A 22,160-nucleotide genomic window follows, 5' to 3' on the forward strand; every position below is an offset into this window, starting at 1 on the left:
CAAAGATGAGCACAGAATAAGCAGAAACCCTGTTCACATCTCAGACCTTTGTATTTTGGTGAGACAGTGACTCAATATGTCTTTTGGCCTCATGTACTCTTGGAAAGAGGAAATAACTTGGAGGTGTAATATGTTCTCAGTAATTGGAAAGCTAAATGGATGAAAAACACTAACTGAATTTAAAACCTGGTCTTCAGAGCCTGGACCAGGTTGGATTTAACATGAGACTTCAGTTTCTTGTTATACAAAACCACCCTCTGTAACAATAAGCATAATTTTCATTCAGCATCTTTTAACAATTACTCTCATTGTTCTTTGTGTATTTTCATTGTCTTTTTTGCTATTGCAAGCAGCTGTACAAGCCTAATGTGTTTTTTGTTTTCTTTTGTTTTTTTTGTTTGTTTTTTTTTGGAAAGACAAAACAATGGTTTAAAAAAATCCTTTAGAAGGTGATCGGAGCGAGCTGCCATCAGTATTTTCTATGACCCATTAAGGAACCCTTTCATTTAACTTGAGATAAACGTTATGGACTGCACAACCATCACTGCTATAGCACTTAAGATTTAAAAACTTTCTGTCACTCTAATGATAATACCAAGCTCTTTTAACTGTGTTTAATGTCAGAGAATTATCAAAGCCATCTGACCAGAATTGAGATGTTCAGTGATGACATTTAGGAAGTACAGAAAAAAGACACAGTTAATAGCCCTTGCCTCTTGACCTCCTTATTAGCGCCTCATTATGGACTGCTTCCTCTTCTGGCATCTTCATCCATTACGGCTTCCTGAGCCTACAATCCCTACTGCAGTCTTAATAAGTCTGCACATTAGACACAAGTCTACAGAGGATATAGTGATGTCTAGAAAATAGCAAACTTATACAAGCAATAAAATATCATGCTGAAATCTATTTAATTACATTTTAATCTTTTGAAAATATGCTATACGCTTATGATAGATTTACTACTATCTAAAAAATCATGATGAAACCTAACATTTATCATTTATAAATGATTTCTCTATGACTTTATACCTGACTCAGTATGATTAATAGATTGCACTGGATATATAAGATCTCTTATGATGAATTATTCTTTTCAAATAACTGTCCCTTCCATAAATGTTTTCTATGAGCTTAAACAAGGAACTACTTCAAACTAGGGATGCTACAAGGGTGGTTTATTCAAGCTCAGGATGAATCAATTGCCTTCAGAGCCACTATGAGACATGAAACCCATCCTGATACATGATTGTTAGTAATGGCTCTATCCAGGCAGGGAAGGTTGAAGAGAGTCTTCAGGGAACTCCCTATGAAGCACAGTAGAAAGGCCAAAGAGAATAAATTGTCACAGCCAAAGAAGTTTATATCCTGCTGTGATGGGATAGAACGTCAGACACACAAACGGACAAAACAGGCAATCGTGCATTTTGTTTTTACTTCAGTATGAGGTCCTGTGCCAAAAGAGAATTCTATTTTCATACAAAAGAAATTTCCAACTCTCTCACTTAATACAAAGAGTATCAGCTTTTGTATCACTTCAAGAAAATCACTTATTTTCACTTACTTTGGTTAATGTTGCTTAAAAAATGTAAGTATTCCAGTAACTTGTCTTTCTGATCCTGTGAATTAAGATGCTACTAAGCTAGTTTATTGTAATTCTTGAAATATTAGTCAGAAATCAAGTGAGACACAAAGTCAGAATAATGCTTGTTTATTTTTGGTTGGTTTGTGATTTGATGTTTTTGAGAAAAAAAAAAAAACAACAACATTTTTAGCATCACCACATATGGGCTGTGGCTCAGCTGTCAAAAAGTTGAAATTTTGATAACAACAGCAGATTTACACGAACATCATGAATTAATAATGTAATCCTTGTATCGTCACGTTGAAATGCAAACAAGACGAGCAAGCAGTGCAGCCGATTTAATATTTAATGCTTGCATATCTTAATGATTTCAGCGGAATTGCAGACTAGTTTTCTCTTGCGTTTATGTAGAACTTTAATCCGTGCACACATTTGCATGACATCTTTATCCGAATGCTTCGTTCTCAGAATAAGTGATTATCCAAATCCGAAGCAGAGCAAAAATCAGTAAGCTGCAGTATGTCTTGTGTGGGAATTGTGCAGTAACGAATAAAAGCCCAGAGGATGAATGTGAGTTATCGTAGATCTCGAGACGACATAAACGGATGATTATGGTGGTGTAAATATAGTTGCTTGTGGGGAACACGTCAGACAATGTGCTGCAGTGCACTCATGACATATTAATGTATTCCCACATTCTCCTTCTGTATGCAGCTTGTCCTAAAGGGATTCAATCCATCACTGTAAAAAGCGCTCTCTCTCTCTCTCTCTCTCTCTCTCTCTCTCTGTGCCACATGTCAAACATTCTTAAAAAAAGTGTTTTCTTTCCTAAACATGGCGCACCTTTTCAACTTGGCCACATAGCCCTCATCTCTTCAGCCCTGTTCTGCTGCTAAAGTTAGCACGCTAGCAGTGAGACAGAACACAGTTTCCATGGAATCGCAGCAGGGAATATGACGCTTTGACTCACATTAACAAAAGCTTGTCAGAAACACTGTGTAGTCTCAGTTATACTTCTGACACTGAAATTATTCTGGAAAGTGTCTTCAGTGCAGTCTGACAGAGGCAGTTTATATCTGAAACCATGCTTAATCTAGTTCCTGAGAATCTACAGCTATCCTGGTGAGGACCGTTTAACAAGAGGCAATTTTGAAACCCTGTCTCCGATGGTGCAATTTTCTTTTTTCATTTCAAAATGCCCTGGCTTAGGTCAAAAGCAAGAGAAAAGATATATGACTTCATAAGGCTAAGCTGTGTTTTTAAATAATTCAGCCCATGTTTTTCTGCACATGCGTGTTTGTTGGATTTTTTGTTTTTTTCCCTGCAGCCGCCCCCACTGTTCTTGAGCTGCTGAATGATTATGCATCGTAATTGAAGGAAACTGCCCAATTTGACTGAGCTAAATTTAAACAGCTGGCCTGTGTGCAGCATTGTTCCTCATTCAAGGAGCTTGACAGTTTAATAAATCCCTTTGTTCAATGCCTTTGCGTTAGTGCCAAAATGAAGAGTGGAGTGTCAATGGCTGCGCATTTGCATCAGTACAATATATGCTTAAAATCAGGCTTATCATAAAGGCAAAAATTAAAAACATGGTACTAACCATTGTTAAAGATATGCTTGTGAGAACAAAATCATATGCAGGACAGTGATTTTTAAATAATATGTGATAAGTGAAAAATAAAAACAAAGCTAAAGGACATAATTTAAATGAATATAAAAAAAATGAGGTCAAAAAGATAATGAATCTTGGACAAAAATAATGTGGAATGGGATAAATTAGGCAGCAAGTGAACAGTTGGTTCTCGAAATTGATGTGCTGGAAGAGGAAAAGGATTTGAGTAAATTTGAAAAGGGCCAAATTGTGACGGTTAGACAAATGAGTCAGAACATCTCCAAATCAGCAGGTCCTGTGGGGTGTTTAGTACTCTGCAAAAGTTGGAAGGACACATGGAAGAACAACCAGTGAACCAATGACAGGGTCATGGGCACCCAAGGCTAATGGATGTGTGTGTGGAGTGAAGGCTAGCCCATCTAGCTTGATCACATAGAGCTACAGTAGCACAAACTGCTGAAAAAGTTCATGAGTCCTGACCACCATTAAAAGAGCCTACAGTGGACATGTGAGTATCAGAACTGGGCCATGGAGCAACAGAAGATGGTGGCCTCGTCAAATAAATCACATTTTCTTTTGCATCACGTAGATGACCATTCCATGGAGAAAGAAGTCCAAACCAGGGAAACCCCACCTTCCAATTTACAGAAATTAAAGGATCTGCTGTAATTACTTGGTGCCAGATACCACAGCACACCTTGAGTCTTGTGGAGTCCATGCATTGATAAGAATTGTTTTGGTGGCACGTGTGAGACCTACACAAAATTAGGCAGAGGGTATAAATGTAATGGATGATCTCTGTATAACATTTCTGTACAAAATTAAACAAACAGGTGGAAAAAATCAGATACACACGCATGCAAAAATATTTAAAATACATTTTGAAATGTCTAATACTGTATGTATGTATGTAAAGGAAAACTCTGTCAGACCTTTTATTCTAACAAAATCAAAAATCCACATCAACTTTATACATGAACATTTGAAAACATTTTATAAACTGAAAATATATATTTCTGTTTCCCAAAAGCATGAATTTCTTAATTGCCAGAGACTATATTTAACATGATGCTCCTTCTACCATTAAACAGTGATCTTTGTGCTGTGGTGCTTTTAAGAAAATGAGCTTTGATTAGCCGAAACAGTTAGCTGTGGCCTTCAAGTGCAAACTGACTTGATTAAAGAAATTATTCTGTAACTTTTAGTGCATATAGGTTATTAAAGGTAAAAGCCAATGTCTCATCTCAACCAGGAAATCTCTGGTATTGACATTTTTTTTTTTATTTGCACACTGGAATTACCAGTGTAATGTAACTGAGGCTTAGCGCCACCAATTAGCATTGTACACGCAACACATTGTACACGCATACACAATGTTTAAATGTTTACATTATTCACATTATTCACATTATTTGGCTTAATTAAAGTAGTTCTTTGTAGTCACCATCATTAACATCACCTCAGGCTAGAACAAATAGCTCACCGTGAAGAATGCTATCAATGAGAGATGTGCTCCTAATCAGGGTGCTGTAATGTATATGTATCGATAATAAAGGCTTCTATGCAACCACCCCAATCCTTAATTACATACATCCTTAATTCTACACCATTTTGTAGTAAAAATAGTTTGAGTAGTGGGTGAAAATTACAACAAGGAAAGGTACATAGATTTATTTCTGTAGAAAAAGAGGGATGGGGCTTTAAACTGGCTAGCTAGTTTAGCTCACTCGGCTTGCTAATGGCTTAGCTTAAGGTTGAAATATTTCTTTTGAAGCATTCAGAACTGAAGATACATGATAAATTAAACTAGCAATACTCACCTGCCTTCACTATCTCAGACATTGCTGCTTGTTTCTTAATCGGCTTACAGTATATCGATGCATTCTATTTTTTCTCTGTAGTGACTATCAAAATTAAATGTAGCGACAATGAAAATTTTTATTTTTATAATACTCAAGTAAAACTCAGATAAAAATGATGGAATTGAATTCTAGACCAGTACGATTATACGGGAATCATTTTACGTCTAATACTACTATAATAGGAGTAAATTGTAGTTCATTACTTTTCTCCCCTTGTAAGTGAGGGGGGGAGTTTAACCCAAAACGATCATTAGCATTGCTTGAGAAATTCTGGGAACAAGAACAGAATTAGGAAATGATTTTTAGTGAAGAAGTTTAATAAAAGATCTCCCTAAGGCTATAAAGCACTGCACTGAAAGTGATTGTTAAATTAGCGTAGATATTGTGTCTGGAATTTTATGGCGCTTCCTTTCATCTAACATTGATATTCAGTGAATATATAATGAGTAAGATTCTTGTATCACTGTCAAGCTAGTGTTATTTAACATAATGAGTGCTACTGAATAATAAATGTAATTTGTTTGTTTGTTTGTTCGAACTAAAGAAGCACATACTGTCGTGGATGAGCTTAATTACATTATTGATCTATATTTCTCTTGACGTGCTCTATAGATCTAAAGCTTAATATTGATTAAGATTGATTGTTAGCATGTGATGTCCGAGTAAAGGCAGGTTTTTGCTCTCCAGTGTTTATACTGAGATAGAATCCATCACTTTGCTGTACTGTACTGAATACAATCATTTATAACCTTTCGGCGCTTAGTATCATGAAGAAAATGAGAAGTAGTCAGGTGACAAAGTGCACACAAAAAAACATATATTTAGCACCTATTAATAGCCAGCGTGTTCCAACATTATAACAACATGCGAAAAAGAGAAAAAGAGTTGATTTAATCATCCCTCTCTCTCTCTCTCTTACACACACACACACACACACACACACACACAGGCAAGACACAAATCATTTTGAGTAGAGCATTAAAGCAACAGAGTGCCACCCACTGCTAAAGTCTGGAAATGCCATGGTTCATAAGCTTCATATACAGTAGTTTGTGTTTTATTATTCATCACATAATTTTGATTCAGAAAGTAGTCAATAAACATGGTGTAAACAATAAGCCATGTGCTATAGGGCCATGGTACTTAAACGGTATGGGAAGCAGTATTTTATGGGGTGGATGAAGGTGCAAGTGGTTTCTTTCTGTGAAGTGAATCACAAACAAAATAACCAAAGTGAACGTAAGAAGCAAGACATTAACTAATAAAACAAGAACAGAAACAAGAGTAATTATGAAACTAAATGTAATCAAGGTGACCCAAAGCACTGTACTTCTTGTTGAGAATTTAGTTTAGTAGAATCAGAAAAAGCATGGCTCCCAGCATGAGAAACGTTAAGCTCCATGGTTCAAATAAATACTCAGAAAAGTATTACTTTATTCTACACATAATGTGACAGGAATTTTTTTGCTAAAAATATATTAGTCTTGAATCTGAAGACTAATGTTAACACGCGCACATAACAAAAAACCTCATGCAGCCTTTCTCTCAGACAGAAACTAGAGAGAATGTGCAGTCCTGGGAGTATCACTCAGAGGCACCGTCGTGTTTGAGTGCCAGTTAAAGTTTATGTTCAGACACCGTGAACAATTTGTAAGGAAGTTCATCTGAGGTACATGTCAACTGTTAGAAAATCTACAGAGCTAAAAGAGTTGGATGGCTGCTGTAATGCTCTGTCTTCCTTCAGTGGGTGTCAGATATGCAAGGCGAGCGAGGATAGAACGAGAAGGAGAAGGCACAAGGTGAGGAATGAATCACAGATCAGACAGCAACCATGTTCATCCTTACCCAATGTGTGTGCACCTTAGAGAGTGAGTGACTGAGCAAGTGGGTTGGACTGACTGCGCTCGCCAGTGAACGTTAATGTGACACAACAACCCACCTTCCCAGAGACTGTCACCGTGTCCTACTTTGAAACTGTTCCTACTGAATATAATATGCTACAACATATTTGCAGGCTTATAAAGGTACAACAACAACAGCAGTATTTATCAGGAGTCATACTGTAAGGAACTCAGGGTCACTAATCCCTCACTTTATGAATACTTGCTTGATGAGAATGTTTCATCGTGTCTAGATATAATGATATTTGTTTTATTATAAATTATTTTTTAGCAGAACAATTCATTTATTCTGGTTGCTGTTGTAGCTTGTAGTCATACAAGTCAACAGACTAAAACACATTATAATTCATCATAATACTGTATACCGTACCCTGATCAGCCGTAACATTAAAACTGCCTGCCTAATATTGTATAGACCCACCTTCTGTTAAAAACAAAAAACAGCTGAGACCTGTTGAGGCATGGACTGACCAAGACCTACAGTATATTTGGCACCAAGAAATCAGCAGCAGCAGACCCTTTAAGTTGTAGAGTGGAGTTTCATGGATCAGCCTTGTTTGTCCAGCACATCCCACATCTGTTCAATCGGATTGAGTTCCTCTACAATTTGAAGGCTAAGTCAACAACGTGAACTTTTGTCAAGCTACTCAAACCACTCATGAAGAATGTTTTTAGGTGTAGAAAGGAGCATTATCCTGCTCAAAGAGACCACTGGCATCACTGTATGCAACAATATCCGTATTTTCTGCTTCCCAACTTTACTGTGTAAAATTTGTGATATGCATTATACAGATTATGCACATTATGTAACGTTACCAGTGCAAAGAAACTTTGGTTACATGCTAATGTAATATTATTTGATTTTTCATTTATTATCTCTTGTCTTTAGTCATCTGGGATTCCTGTGTGCATGAATGAGTTTGCACTATCATCTGGTGGATGAAAGGTGAAGTGCAGCACGTTTATGTTACGACAGCGTTCTTCTAGAAGATCTGTAAGTTTACAGTTTTTAGTTTTAGTCATAAACAATCCTGATCCAGCTGACTGAAGTCCCAGTACCTCTGTTCTGAATGTATTACTGTATCCTTTACATTTTCCAACAGCATGCAATCAATAGGAAGAGGTTTAGTATTTAGTTTAGTAGTAATAATGGGAAAATAGCTAGAATATGTATTATACTAAATACGGAATGGTATGTTCAAAAAAGAAAGTGTTATGATCAGTTGTGTACATACTTCTGTGTGTGTTGGGCTGAGATCTTTCACTGCACTCTACTGTATGTTCTGTGAACTGGTTGACTTATACATCTCTTGAAGAATGAAGATGGATCTAATTACTTCAGTATAAACATCTCCATGAATATGTGTGTGTATAATATGTGTGTGTAACTATTCCCATTTGTCCTTATCCTCTGACCGTTCTCATTTCTTTTACATTAGGGAGAGTAAGTGAGCACAAGTGCACACAAGTGAGCGCTCATTACAAAGTCATTACAAGGGTTTATAACATGTCCTGATAGTACCAGACAATACTAGACAGCACTCATGGATGTTGCTGATAACCTTAATGAGAAAGATCACTCAATGTATTAATATTATATTCCCTATTAATGATAACAGGTGTTTCTTAAGGTGTTGAGCATCAGCCCAAAAGCAGTATAAGCCTCTATATGTGGGTAGAATATAATAATACTGTACTACTGTGCAGCATTGTGTGTTAGTTGGTCCATCACAAACACAAACATAATGAAATGTCAGGTAAACACATTTTTTTTAAGAAGAAATGTAAGAAGGTCAGGTCTGACACACGTAAAGGTTATGGCCAGCGGGTGAGGGTGGTGTTAAACACATATTAAAAAACAAGCCCAGGCATTTTCTGTTTGTTCAGAGAAAGAACCACTATTACTAGAAGAAAAGATGTTAGGCTTTTATACTTTCTGGATACACTTTTGATATACAGTATGCTCAAATACCTAATGTGCCTAGAAGAATATTCACACGAAATGTGTCTTGGTGTTTTTGTTTTCATTGTTTGCAGCAATACCCGATATTCATTTCGTTATTGAGCATGATGTGGCTTTGTGATGATATTCAATACATTTGGCCAGCAGTTCATACTTAGTACCTCCTACTGTCATTGGAATACAATGCATTTTTTTGACAGACAAGAAAAAGTCAAGAAATTCTCCCATAATAGTTAACATATCTCTATTTATTTTTCCTTAGAACAGAACTCTCATAAACATATCTGTATTTTTCATCTTACGTTCAAAAAAGGTCATGACCTGTGAGACCGAATTATAAATATTTAATCAAAGTCTTTGTGTAAAAAAAATGAAAAGAGAAACAGTGAACTAAAGCATCTATTGTGTGACAATATGACACTGTAATAATAATTGTAATATCTATATATGTCAGTCTGATTCCATGTCAGCGTTTGAAATTCCACGGAACCACGATTTGCTCAGCCCAGAAGAGGAAAACATTCACTGAAGCAGCTTGCACTTTTTGAGACGTGACTAAGAAAATGCAGTGCCAAAACCACCGACATGTGACCAACAGAAGGGTAACAGAGTAGAAAAAATTAGGGGAGAGGAAAAAAACACCAAAAATCTCAAATAAAGACAGGCAACAGTGAGACAAATTAGCACAAATTTACATTGGCACAAATCTACAATATAATGACAGAGGCACATCTGCATAGATCAACAGGATTTCCAAAGATAAATGGTTCAGACAAAGGATGAAAAGCAAAAACGTGTGAAATATCTGAGGGAAGGTTAGATGAATTGTGTAGGATCAGCCTTAAGTTTTTAATAAGGTCAACAAGACCAACATGGAGGCCAGTTCTGGAGACTTTTTAAGTGTCACCTTTGAGTGGAAACTTAAAATGGCTTACAGGCTGAATGACGATCGCTATGAAAGGATTTGTGTTGTCATAACGTAAATATTATAACATGCATCTGGTTTTCTTTGACGTCCTTTCTCTAGAAACTGTAGTTCTGAGTTACCACAGGGCATAGTACAGTATATGCTGTCAGGGTAAAATGTAATGCAGAGTAAAACAGTTTATATAAAGAAGACGATGTGCGCCACTCGGCAGTGTTGGACACCGCAAACCCTGAAAAACTCTGCTGTCAAGAATTTGTTCTTGAATATCCTTCCTTAGAATATTTTTATTATAATAAAAGATATATACATATATATTCTAATTATGGGACATCCCCAATATCCACAAATCCCGTTGTTTGTTTGTAAGGCTAGATCATATTTTTTTAGAATACTCAAATGTTTAATGGAATGAGGAATGATTGTCACCTCTGAACTGTAAGACCTTGGCCAGCTGCATTAAACAGCAAATAGAACATACAACATGACTATGGGTTAAAGCATGTTTTTTAGGTTCACTTATTAAAGCCATCATCACAAAACTACAATATAAGACTAGCCTGGTCTTTATTATATACTGTAATAAAATCAGTGTTTCCCACAGGGTCGAGTTTCACGTATGTCGTTGTCGTGGAACTAGCGACAGTTCATCATTGTGTATCATTATTTCCTCTTTGATCACAGAGCAGAGTCGAAATAGGTGTTAGTGCTGATATATATCCAAACAAAGTCACTCAACCATGACAAGTCTATGTGAAAGTCTAAAATTACCCGTATTACGGCATGAAATCATAGCTCTTATGTGAATTACTAAGAGAGCAAAACTGATGCTTTTGGTAACTTGGTGGTGTAAATCAACGTTGTTAGCCTTTGATAAAGAGAAAGGTGCGAGTAACTCCATGCTAGTTGTTCTATTGCGGATCGGTTAGAAACTGTGTGAGGAGGCTGAAAGAGAACAATCTAGTAATTACCTGTATATTGAGTTACCTGTATAATGTATTCACCTGTAAACTGTATTTCTGCTGTTTTCTCGCACTTGACAACACAATAAAGTGGTTTGATCTGAGCGGTTAAGAAGGGAGCCAGAAATGTTATAAGCTCAAATACGTGAACCAGGAAAAGTGCAACCAAAGTGTGCAGAAAATGAGACTGTGCAAATATTAGGAGCTGCTCTGACAATCTAAGTACAAACTGTGAACTTGCCCAAACTGACTCTAAAAAGGAATAAATATGAAAACTTTACAAAGCTTTCTGTGGTTCTTGTCTCTCCAGAGCTGGGTGCGTGTCAGAGCCAAATTAAAAACAAAGGCGAGCTGTGTTCTCTAAATTTAGTCTGAACGCAATGTTATATTTTTAAAGCCCAAAATGTACTTGGGCTCCTTTCAATATTGATAACTTCAGCGCCACAGCCAAGCATCACCTGTGTGTCGGATACACTGTTAATCAACTGTCGCTGTAACTGCTGCCATTTCTCTGTATACTGCTGTGTTAAAGAAATAGCATTAAACAAATGAACAGCTGAGGCACTTGGGCCTTTCAGATTGAGGGACATTGCAACATTATTATGTGAAACATATGTGCCCGGGAAGGTTATCCAGCCAATTACAAAGACACAGTAAAGGTTAAGCATAAGAATACGCCTTTTAACATAGATTAGTGATGTAACACCAAGTAAAACAGACCGCAAAACAGTATATCAGCAGCCAGACGCTCATACAGTCAGACATTAAAAACGTACAGTCCTACACACAGAAGGAGGTTTAAAGAATAAGCCCTTGAGAACTCCTTCTCTTCCAAGCTATCTGCTAAGCCCTTTACACAACAGTGTAGGACATTTTGAGACCAAAACGATAACAAAAAAATTACAGCGCAATTACAACTGATCACTATGCAGCTCTTTTCAGCAGCTCGTTAGCATTATAAGTTACCGTATTAAGGGCATAAAAAAAAAGTGTGGAAATAAGAACAAGCATTGATAAAATTGTCAAAACATGATATCATTTTGAACCATCTACAGTATGAACCACCCAAAGAAAGTTAATCTGCGGTCATTTAACAACCACATTCTAAATAAAACTTGTTTTTGATGGAGCAGCTGTTGTTCCTTTTGTATGTGTTTTAGGCAAGACCAGGCACTCCAGTCATGTTATTGCAGCCTGTCGAGGTAAAGATCGAGCTATAATGGAAAGAGGGACAATGGCTATAATGGCTCATGATCTGAATCAAACTTTAATAAAACAAATGTTTTGATCGAGCTTTTTTGGATGGAATACTAAAGAGCCATTCCATTATTCACACAAAATATAACTGGCTGATTTGCATCTTTGAACTGTCTACCAGTTCTTCATTCCTAGCATCCAGTCTGGTTTCCTTCCATATTTTGTAAGAATGGTGGCAAGATGGTGGTGGATCAGCACACTTTTCACTGCACATTAAAAAGATATCAGCTGTCCCAGTAGGTATCAGGATATCAAGAGGGCTTTAATGTAGTCTGCTAAGCAGCAAGGATATATAGAGGCTAAACATGGGAAATGGTATAGTACACAAATGATTGCTATGGGGTTCTGTTTTTAAGGCTGTTTTGACATGGCCCTGTCTATATCTTGTTTGCAAGGCAAAGATCTGAATCTGGTCAATGAAGAATGGAGGTTACAGGTAGTTAACGGATTTAAATCCACAATCAGCCTCCTGTTCGTATCTTTCCAAATACAGCATATTTCTATTCATGCTAGCTGTCAAATGTAAAAACAATATATGACATAGAGTTGTTTGTCTGAGACATGGATACATATAACTCAGGTTTCTTCCCTCGTTCCATTTTAATATGAAGTGGATGACAAACACAGAAACCCATTTTGACAGCAGAAGCTAAAAAGAGAAAAAGTCTGACCATCATCTGATACAACAAAAAAACAAAATGTATACTTTTCAGAACAGTGTGAGAACTGACATCTCAAAAGGACACAGCCTTGGTCTTCCTCTTCCTTCATCTCTTCTTGCCCTTCTCTTGAATTCTCTCTTGCCATTTCTTCTACCTGGGGCATAAAGAGCACTGAACATGTAAAGCGCAGTTAGGGATCTGCCGGCGTGCCTGGCGTGCTTGTTTCGACTCGGTTCGGCCCAGTTCCTTGCTGGCCATATTTCGCTTTTTGGAGCATGCTGATTGGCTAGAGCCAACCCACTTCCTGCCTCCAGTCACTCTTCTCTGGGGGCATTGTCCTCCAGCGGGAAGATGGTGGCAAGGCAGGTGGAGTTCTGGACAGCTGTCATGGCCGCTACCGTGTGCAAGAGGACCAGGACTAGCAAGCAGAGCTTCAGTCTGCCTTGATTCAGCCTCGGCGCTCCCGAGGTCGTAGCAGACGTATGCTGGCGTGAGGGATGAGTCCTTTTGAATGTGCTGTGCGAACATTCTTTGAATTTTAGCTCCCACCGCACATCACAGCACTGTGGCTCATGCTTTGTGTCGTCTGCATCCTCTGAAAGCCCTGAAGATAAACAAAAAGACAGGAAACACACAGTTGATCATCAACAAATTACAATTTTTTATCTGTAAGTGCTAATTAGCACAACAAAAGTACAGTGTTGTCTTGTGGATAATTCTAACAAATGTAATTTTTTTTTTGGTGAGTCAAACATCTTGCTTGTCCCAGAAGTTATACTAATTATTAATAATTCCTGCAATGAATGTTAAAGACCTATTTCTTCAGATTATATCCAGCCCCTTGGATGCATTGTTAGTTTTTAGACTCTCTACCCTGACTCTGCTCAGTTATACTAATCAGTTCAGCCACATTCAACAGCACAGCTATGCAAAATGGAAGATTGTGCAAAAGCCAATGAATCATCGCCAAAATCTCTGATACATGACACATGGTAGGGTTCGTCTGATCCGTACATTTATTGCTGAGAGTATTCAAATTAAAAATGTATCAGAATTAATATTAATTATAAAAACGTGTAAGGAATATAATGCTCATACTGTACACAAGAGGCAGGAAGAGTTATGGATAAATTATACAGAAGAATTCTTCTTCTAGTCTAGGTCTAGTCTCGTCCGACCACCAGAGGGACACACTGATTCATAAACAGATTTGATTACAGCTCGTATAGCCGATAGATTTACATCTTCATTCGTCTACAGTCAACTGACTCAGATTTGTCTTCTTCAGTTTCTTTGTTTGTGCTTAAACTTGCTATCTGTCGATCTACTTCTGACTATCTACTCGATTTACTTCACAAATGTTACTCAGTAACAAGATTGTACAAGATTGAGTACAGTCTACACTGCTGGAGGACTGTTGTTAAATTTCCCCTGACCGAAATAAACTAAGGCAATAAACCACTCATGGCTGCGTGTTACAGTAATTTTATTAAGAGTAAGTGTGTTCTTAGGCACAACGTAAATCAGAGTGCCTAAAAACCCACTTACATTTAATCCATAATATCACTGCACACATATCGTCGAGTGGCTCACTGATTTAATAAAATGACAATAAAACTATCCTGGCTTCATTAAATATTTGTAATATATTATTAATAATATTCGCATTAAACAAAATATTTACGATCGAACAATGACTTATTCTGTTAAAACCGATTTATTGATTTAAAACCTGGTGCATTAATACTGTCATGTAGTCAGAAGTGTACAGTGTATACTGAGGATTTTAGCCAGTCATATTATAGAATCTTAATGATTTTGTAAGATTAGCACATACGTAATAAAGAAACGCACTCAGGAAGAGCAATAACAGTGAAAACATCCTCTCCTTATTTGTCACTAGGGTCTAGTGTACTACTCCATCATTGAAAGTCAGAAACACGATCTACAATGCCAAGTGAATTCCGGTGCTGCTTCGAGACCCCTGGGCAATAGTAGTGCCTCTGCATCAGTGTCTGTTGTCAAGCTCAGTGGGCTGAGAGTGGTCCTCTGTGCCTTGCTACCAGTCTCTTTTTCTGAGAACTTCATCTTATTCTATTAAGCTCATGGAGCCAACTGAAGTGTCACAAGCAGTTAAGGTAGTGTGCTAGTAAGTGGAAGGTTGGGATGTCAGACTCCAGGCCTGAGTCACAGCCACTGCTGAGTCTTAACCTTCCCCTGATATATATATTATTATATATCATAGACAGACAGACAGACAGACAGACAGACAGACAGACAGACAGACAGACAGACAGACAGACAGACAGACAGACAGACAGACAGATAGATAGATAGATAGATTAACAATTTAATTAACAATCAGCTAGTATTGATTAAATAAATAAATATGCCAGGCAAGAATCATTGTGAATTTAAAATATCTTAAAATTTCAGAGGAAGCTCATCGTCGAGCAACACTTCTACCCTGATAATACACAAGCCACAGATTTCTGTGTATCAGTGGTTGTTCTGGAGTTTTATGTTGTTTCAGAATGACTGTGAAGCTGTTAGGAGTTGAGTAGAGCTTAACATTGGTGTTTTGTTCAAAAATAAACCTTAATGATTTGGCCACACAGCCCCAAATTTATTATTCAGACAGATTATTGTTCGTATTATTTTTGGAATATAAATGTTGCCTAATGTATCAGTGATACAGACATTTGTTAAAAAGTCTCACACATTTAAAGCATGCTTTACATCACAAACATGACATTGTTCTGACTTTTTTTGTTGTTGATGTTTAAGCCATCAGAAGCAATATGTACCTGAACATATAAAACTGGGAGTGCCTCCATGTATAAGGTCATCATTGTCAGGCAATATGAAGGGACACCTCTGCTGGACCTCAAGACAGTACTGCTCACATGGGATCTTGTGGCTACAGCTGGACTGATTGCTCTGGAAAAACTGAGCGCAGAGCCAGGGCTTGTACACCACCTGAGAACAGACACAGACAGTTTTAGTACTTAGTACTTTGTTTAAGTTTTAACAAAGGTCCTACAATAACAAGTACATATTATTTGTTTTGCTATTTTTACTGAGTGTACAAACTTTTTTAGAAGTTTACCTCAAATTAAGGAATAAAGCACAAAGATGCATAATGTTTTAGTAAAATAATCAACAGCTAAGCGATGGATGATCCGATAATGTGTTCTATTCCACTTATACAGCCCAAATGGCCAACTCTAACCATTTTTAGTGCATTAAAGTATGAAACATCACAACTGTTAATTGATTTATAGTTATAATTAATGTTGTTTAACACAAAAGTCAGTTAGTACCAGTTTTACACTATTAAAACGCCTACAAACAGTCCTAAATACTCAGCTGTTTCCTTCACTAAACTATTTTTTTGAGGAAATGAAAAATAGAAACTCTGTATTGGAAACATTATTGATGTCTGTTACAAAGTGCTGAGATGGGAGACTATCAATTTCATATAAAAATCTTTCATTCATTCATTCATTCATTCATTGTCTACTGCTTATCCGAACTACCTCGGGTCACGGGGAGCCTGTGCCTATCTCAGGCGTCATCGGGCACACCCTGGACGGAGTGCCAACACATCGCAGGGCACACACACACTCTTATTCACTCAGACACTCACACACTATGGACAGAGACACCAATCAACCTACCATGCATGTCTTTGGACCGGGGGAGGAAACCGGAGTACCCGGAGGAAACCCCTGAGGCACGGGGAGAACATGCAAACTCCACACACGCAAGGCGGAGGCGGGAATCGAACCCCCAACCCTGGAAGTGTGAGGCGAACGTGCTAACCACTAAGCCACCGTGCCCTCCTATAAAAATCTTAATAATCTTAATTAATTATGAAAAATCAATAACGATATTCCCTGTTTAGAAGGTTTGGGGTTCAAACCCATGTGCTGCCAAGCTACCACTGTTGGGCCCTTGAGCAAAGGCCCTTAACCCACTCTGCTCCAGGGAAACTGTATCATGTCCGACCCTGTGCTCTGACCCCAACTTGTATGAACAACTGACCCTGAACAGGGAGCAGCTGAAAGAAGAAGAAAAAAATTGGGATATCCTGCTTATCACCTGCTCTGCATCGGGTTGGTAAACAGATGCAGAGCAGGTGATAAGCAGGATATCCCAATTTTTTTCTTCTTCTTTCTGATGGTACAACTGCTTTCTCTATTAGGCAGTTTAATCACTCTCACAACTCAGCCTACATGCAGTATTCAGAATGAGCAGAAGATGGAGCAGTGGTATAAAATATATGATTGTGCATTAGGCTTGTTTTCTCGTCACATGAATCTCACTCGAAACAGCTCAGATTTTGTCACCTCAGGAGTCACATCAGGTTATCGAAGACGTTATGGCACAAAAAAATCGTCTTGTTTGTGCGTCATTGTGACATTAGGTCTGTAATCATTCTTCTCACCACCACACATAGATTGCACTTTGAATTACACATATTACTTCATATGGTCCTTTTTCTTTTTCCACGACTGCTGCAAGTAAGATGAGACGAAAGGGGAGGGGAGTCGAGTGGGCAGTGTGAGGGGTGACTGCACTGTAAGAATAGCTCCAGCTCATTTATTTTGCCCTACATAGGGCTTTCAATGACAAAGACAATGACCCTTAAATTTTTTATCTTTTGAGGACAACAGAAAACAATAATCATAAGCCAGCATGAACTAAGTCACAAGAATAAAGAACGTTTGGGCAAACAGGGAGGTTTAGAGACAGGATTTCAGTGAGGAGTGAGAGAGGGATTGTTTGAGGGATTGAAGCAGGGATTCCTACAGACAGGGTGCAATTTTGGAGCTTCGATTACCAAAGCTGTGTAGTTTGGACAAAGGAATCTTAAGCAGCTAAGATGAGAATGGCCTCAAGTTTCCTGGTGGTTTGTGTGGAAGGAGAAGTTTGTTGTGGGCTTTTTTAAGTGAGCAGAAGGTTTTTTTGGTGAAGGTGATATAATTTATTTTAAACCATTTCACCCAAAACTTGTTGGAGAAATTGTTAAATCTGGATAAAACTCATTGGGAAATGGCAAAACCAAGCTAAATGTGTCGCCTTCACAAGCCCTAACTGTACTGAAAGTCAATGATAGGTAGTAGAAGTGGTAGTTTGAGGAGAAAATAGCTATAGACATCCATCCATCCTTCCATTTTCTCCTCCGAATCACTTTATCCTATAGGGGAACCTCTATACTTCCAAAGGTACTCCAGGCACAAGGCAGGGGACTTGTGCCTTAGATGATTTAGGAAAATGATTTAGGAAAAAGGGCCTCTATGATTTAGGAAAAAGGGCCGACTTCATCAGTCTATTCCATAAAAGAGAAAATACAGAAAAATAAAGAATGAGAAAACCTACTTTCCTTATGAACTTTAAGAAATTCACATACTTATCGTTTGGGGACTTGCAGATCATTTCTAACATTTTAACACAATTAAGTGATTGTGGTTGAAACACGCTTTTGCCTCACACCTCTGCAGTTGATGGTTCAATTCAATCTGCCCTGTGTTTGTGTTTACATGTTCTTCCTGTGCTGTGAGGGTTTCCTGGTTACCTCCTCCAGTCCAAAGCTATGCAGGGTCAGCTGATTGGCTTTCCTTAATTGTCTCTAGTGTTTGAATGAGTGTGTGTGATTGCTCCTAGACTGTCCAGAGTGTCACCCACCTTGACCCCCGAGTCCCCTGGGATAGACTCCAGATTCCTTGTGACCCAAAGGATGGAAGGAAGTTGTGATAAACGAATAAAATCCCCCTTTTTTGTAGCTTATAATGGATATCTAATAGAGAAGGCTGTTTCAAGCACTCACTCACTCTCTCATTTTCTACCGCTTATCCGAACTACCTCGGGTCACGGGGAGCCCGTGCCTATCTCAGGCGTCATCGGGCATCAAGGCACGATACACCCTGGACGGAGTGCCAACCCATCGCAGGGCACACACACACACTCTCATTCACTCACACACTCACACACTACGGACAATACGGACAATTTTCCAGAGGTGCCAATCAACCTACCATGCATGTCTTTGGACCAGGGGAGGAAACCAGAGTACCCGGAGGAAACCCCCGAGGCACGGGGAGAACATGCAAACTCCACACGCACAAGGCGGAGGCAGGAATCGAACCCCCAACCCTGGAGGTGTGAGGCGAACGTGCTAACCACTAAGCCACCGTGCCCCACTGTTTCAACCATGAGCTGTTAAATTGATTCATACATTAATCCACAATTAAAAAGGCTTTGTAAAGTATTTTAATGACTAAATTTTAAGTGCTTTAGATATGAAAGCTTTGAAAGTTATTTTATCTAAAGTATGCATAAAGGTTGTGAAAATGACTTCACCTATGTTTGATAAATGTATCTTTACCTTACATCCTTTTCTAAATGTTATTTCATCTGATTCAGTTGAGATAGACTAGAATAACTAGAATAAGACTAGAATAAATAAAAGACTATAATAACTAGAAACTCTCAAACTATTGCAAAACACAATCTTAAAAGTTTTGCAAGTTTTCAGAGCTACAAATAAACCCAACTCCTTCAGAGATACCCAGTATTAGACCCAGGTCAAAAGGTTAATCCTCATGCAGTGCCTTCTGGGATTCGGGATTGCAAATAAAGCAGAGTAATGCCCGAGTGCTCTGCAATTATGCACTGTGTATTCTTCTCCCATTGCTGTGCTCAAGGCTGAGGTCAGAGGTTACAGAGGCATTCTCATGCATGATGTCTATAGCGTAAATCAGATATGAAGAAAAAAACGAAAGACGGAGATTCAGGGCTAGTGTGGAACACATTTGGGCAACACTTAACAAGCATGACCATGGCTGATAATGCAAATTAAGCTGACCTGTGGGCAAGGAGAATATAAGAGAACTGTGTGTGTGTGTGTGTGTGTGTGTGTGTGTGTGTGTGTGTGTGTGTGTGTGTGTGTATGTGTGTGTGTGTGTGTGTGTGTGTGTGTGTGTGTGTGTATGTGTGTGTGTGTGTGTGTGTGTGTTTCTCTCTCTCTCTCTCTCTCCCTGTGTAAACTCATACTCTATACTAATAGCTCCTAGCCGTAATCATCTAGTGTCCCTGGTTTGATTCTGAGCTCCACATGTCTGCATGGGTTTCCTCCAGGTTTTCCAATTTTCTCACACTGTCCAAAATCATACCAGTAGGTGGTCTACCTAATCTAAATTACCCCTTGGTGTAAATGAGTATGAATGCGTGGTCTGGATTCACATCCATTGTGTATCCCCTCCTAGCACCCAGCATTCCTGGGAAATCTCTCAGGATTCACTGTGACCTTGACCAGGTTAAAGCAGCTGAATAAATTGACAATGAATAAATTACTAATTCATTTGTCCATAGTGAGTCATATGAAGGAAGAATTCATTTTAATGATTTGTTTTTCATTCCTTTCCTCTGACTCTATTGTTATTGATCATATAGAGAGCTTCCTTACGAGGGTGAGTACGTGCAATCGTTCATACAGTACGTGATCGAAAGTCAATGAATAAAGCTTGATGTCATTTTCAGTGCATGCCGGTAAACGCGGCCTATGTTTAGTTTCACGTACATTACACAATCATATACTTTGGATTTTAATCGGTTTGTTTCAAAGCACATATAAAATCCAATTTCACAGAGATGAATGCAGTGGAAAGTTTTTTGTCTTTTATGAAAGAACAACTTTTTGTTTTGATTGCGAGTGGGCACTAGCAAAAGTAGCCCCTCCATATGATGACGTATTTTCAATTCAATTCCATTTTATTTGGATAGCGATTTTAACAAAAGACAAGCAGCTTTGTAGGAATGTAAAAAATCTGAATAAAAATGATAAAGTTTACTTTTACTTTATATTTAATGAGGAAGCCAGAGGCAACGACAGTTAGGAAAAGCTCCCTGAGTCGATATGAGAAAGAAACCTTGAGAGGAACCAGACTCTCATGTGGGAGATACAGGACTTTAACTCGTTGTCGTTGCTATAAGAAAACAATCCAAGTGATCGTGCAAGTTTATGTTTATTTATGTTTATCAGTACCTTTTTTTTTTTTAAGTTTGATAAAATCTTTTGAACATTTTATGAATTATATTTTATATTCACCTGAAAATGATGTGTATCTCATTTCAGGTGTTGTCAATGTAAGTAAATTCACCAAGCCCAGAGATGAACGCTAGTACTACTAGACGAATGCCTACAACATTAGGCATCCTTCATTTTTTTCCCCTCCTCCTTTTCTTCTACATATACTAGACCTGCAGTGTCTATGTATCAGCTGGTAAAACCTTTCTGAAGTCATACTAGTCTGAAGTGAAGGTAATAACAGGTAATAATAACCGCTCTCCTGGTTCCTGAATTATTGTTGCCAGATTCCAAAGAATTTAGCACATTAACACCTTTATACCGTTCTTATGAACCAAGAAAAAAGGCTGGGTTCCTTAGCTTGAGATATCAGAAATCTATCTCTGATCTGAAAATGATGATGTCTTAAGATGTTTCCAGAAGTTCTCACTCAATAGCTCACACTCGTAGCAAGACTGGTGACAGATGGACGGTTGGGGAGAAATGCAAAGAGAACTCTGGAGATCTGCCAACAATATACACACACACACACACACACACACACACATCTGTAAGAGAATGATATAATACAGTAAGTACGTATATTTCCTTTTTAACAAGATTGGTCAAGTTTTGTAGTTTCCCTTAGCCTGTGTGTAGTGTGTGTGAACATCTCACATGCTCAGTGAAACTTCATCAACCACAAGTTTCTCATTAATGATTCAAATCTAATTAGACTGCTTCCGAGAATCATTACAATGCATCAATGGTAACTAATTACATAAAAAAAAGACTTGCCACGTTATTACGAAACATGATTAGATTAAGAAACCTTGAGTTTTTGCAGCATGACTGTAATTGTGAGCCAGCGACTGCATGCAACAGAAACAAATGCTGTGTTAGAGAGCAACTGGAATTAAGACAACTATCAACAGGGTGCGTGAGGGTGTAATATTATTCAAAGCCGAGCTAGAGATTTTATAAGGAAATGAGATGTTCTCCGTGTTCTGAGGCCTGTGCCTGTAATGGGCAATGATTTATGCCTAAGCTGCCTTTCTTTGTCACAATCACCTACTTTTAAACACACTAGTTTTTATGGAAAAATGACTCGATTAATCAACAAGCATAAACTGCAGTACTAATGAGAATGTGTCTACACAATTAATCATATAATCTGGTGTCCCACAAGAAAGTTTCAGTTTACTGAGTCCTGGTTCCACTTTAGTCTGTTTACGGAAGTGGGTTTGTTCCCTCTGTCATTGCTGTCCTGCTTAATTATGGATCTTCATAGAGCGCTTTTAACAATGGACTCTGCTCACAAAGCAGCTTTACAGAAATATATCACTATATCAATTCATCC

General features: G+C 38.1%; 2 protein-coding genes across 2 annotated transcripts in view; both read right to left on the reverse strand.

Moving 5' to 3' along the window:
* The window catches only part of irs2a (insulin receptor substrate 2a), a 374,597-nt gene that overhangs the window by 250,632 nt on the left and 101,805 nt on the right, over positions 1–22,160 (reverse strand). The window lies entirely within an intron of this gene.
* nalf1a (NALCN channel auxiliary factor 1a) overlaps positions 9,259–22,160 on the reverse strand; it is a 65,763-nt gene continuing 52,861 nt past the window's right edge. Inside the window, exons 2-3 of the mRNA XM_060860331.1 lie at positions 15,537–15,708; positions 9,259–13,333 (exon numbers count right to left, since the gene is read on the reverse strand). Coding sequence (XP_060716314.1) covers positions 13,044–13,333; positions 15,537–15,708 — 462 coding nt within the window. The 3' untranslated portion in view covers positions 9,259–13,043. The remainder of the gene's footprint in view (positions 13,334–15,536; positions 15,709–22,160) is intronic.

Source organism: Tachysurus vachellii, chromosome 24 (assembly GCF_030014155.1).
Source record: "Tachysurus vachellii isolate PV-2020 chromosome 24, HZAU_Pvac_v1, whole genome shotgun sequence".
NCBI classification, from domain to species: domain Eukaryota; kingdom Metazoa; phylum Chordata; class Actinopteri; order Siluriformes; family Bagridae; genus Tachysurus; species Tachysurus vachellii.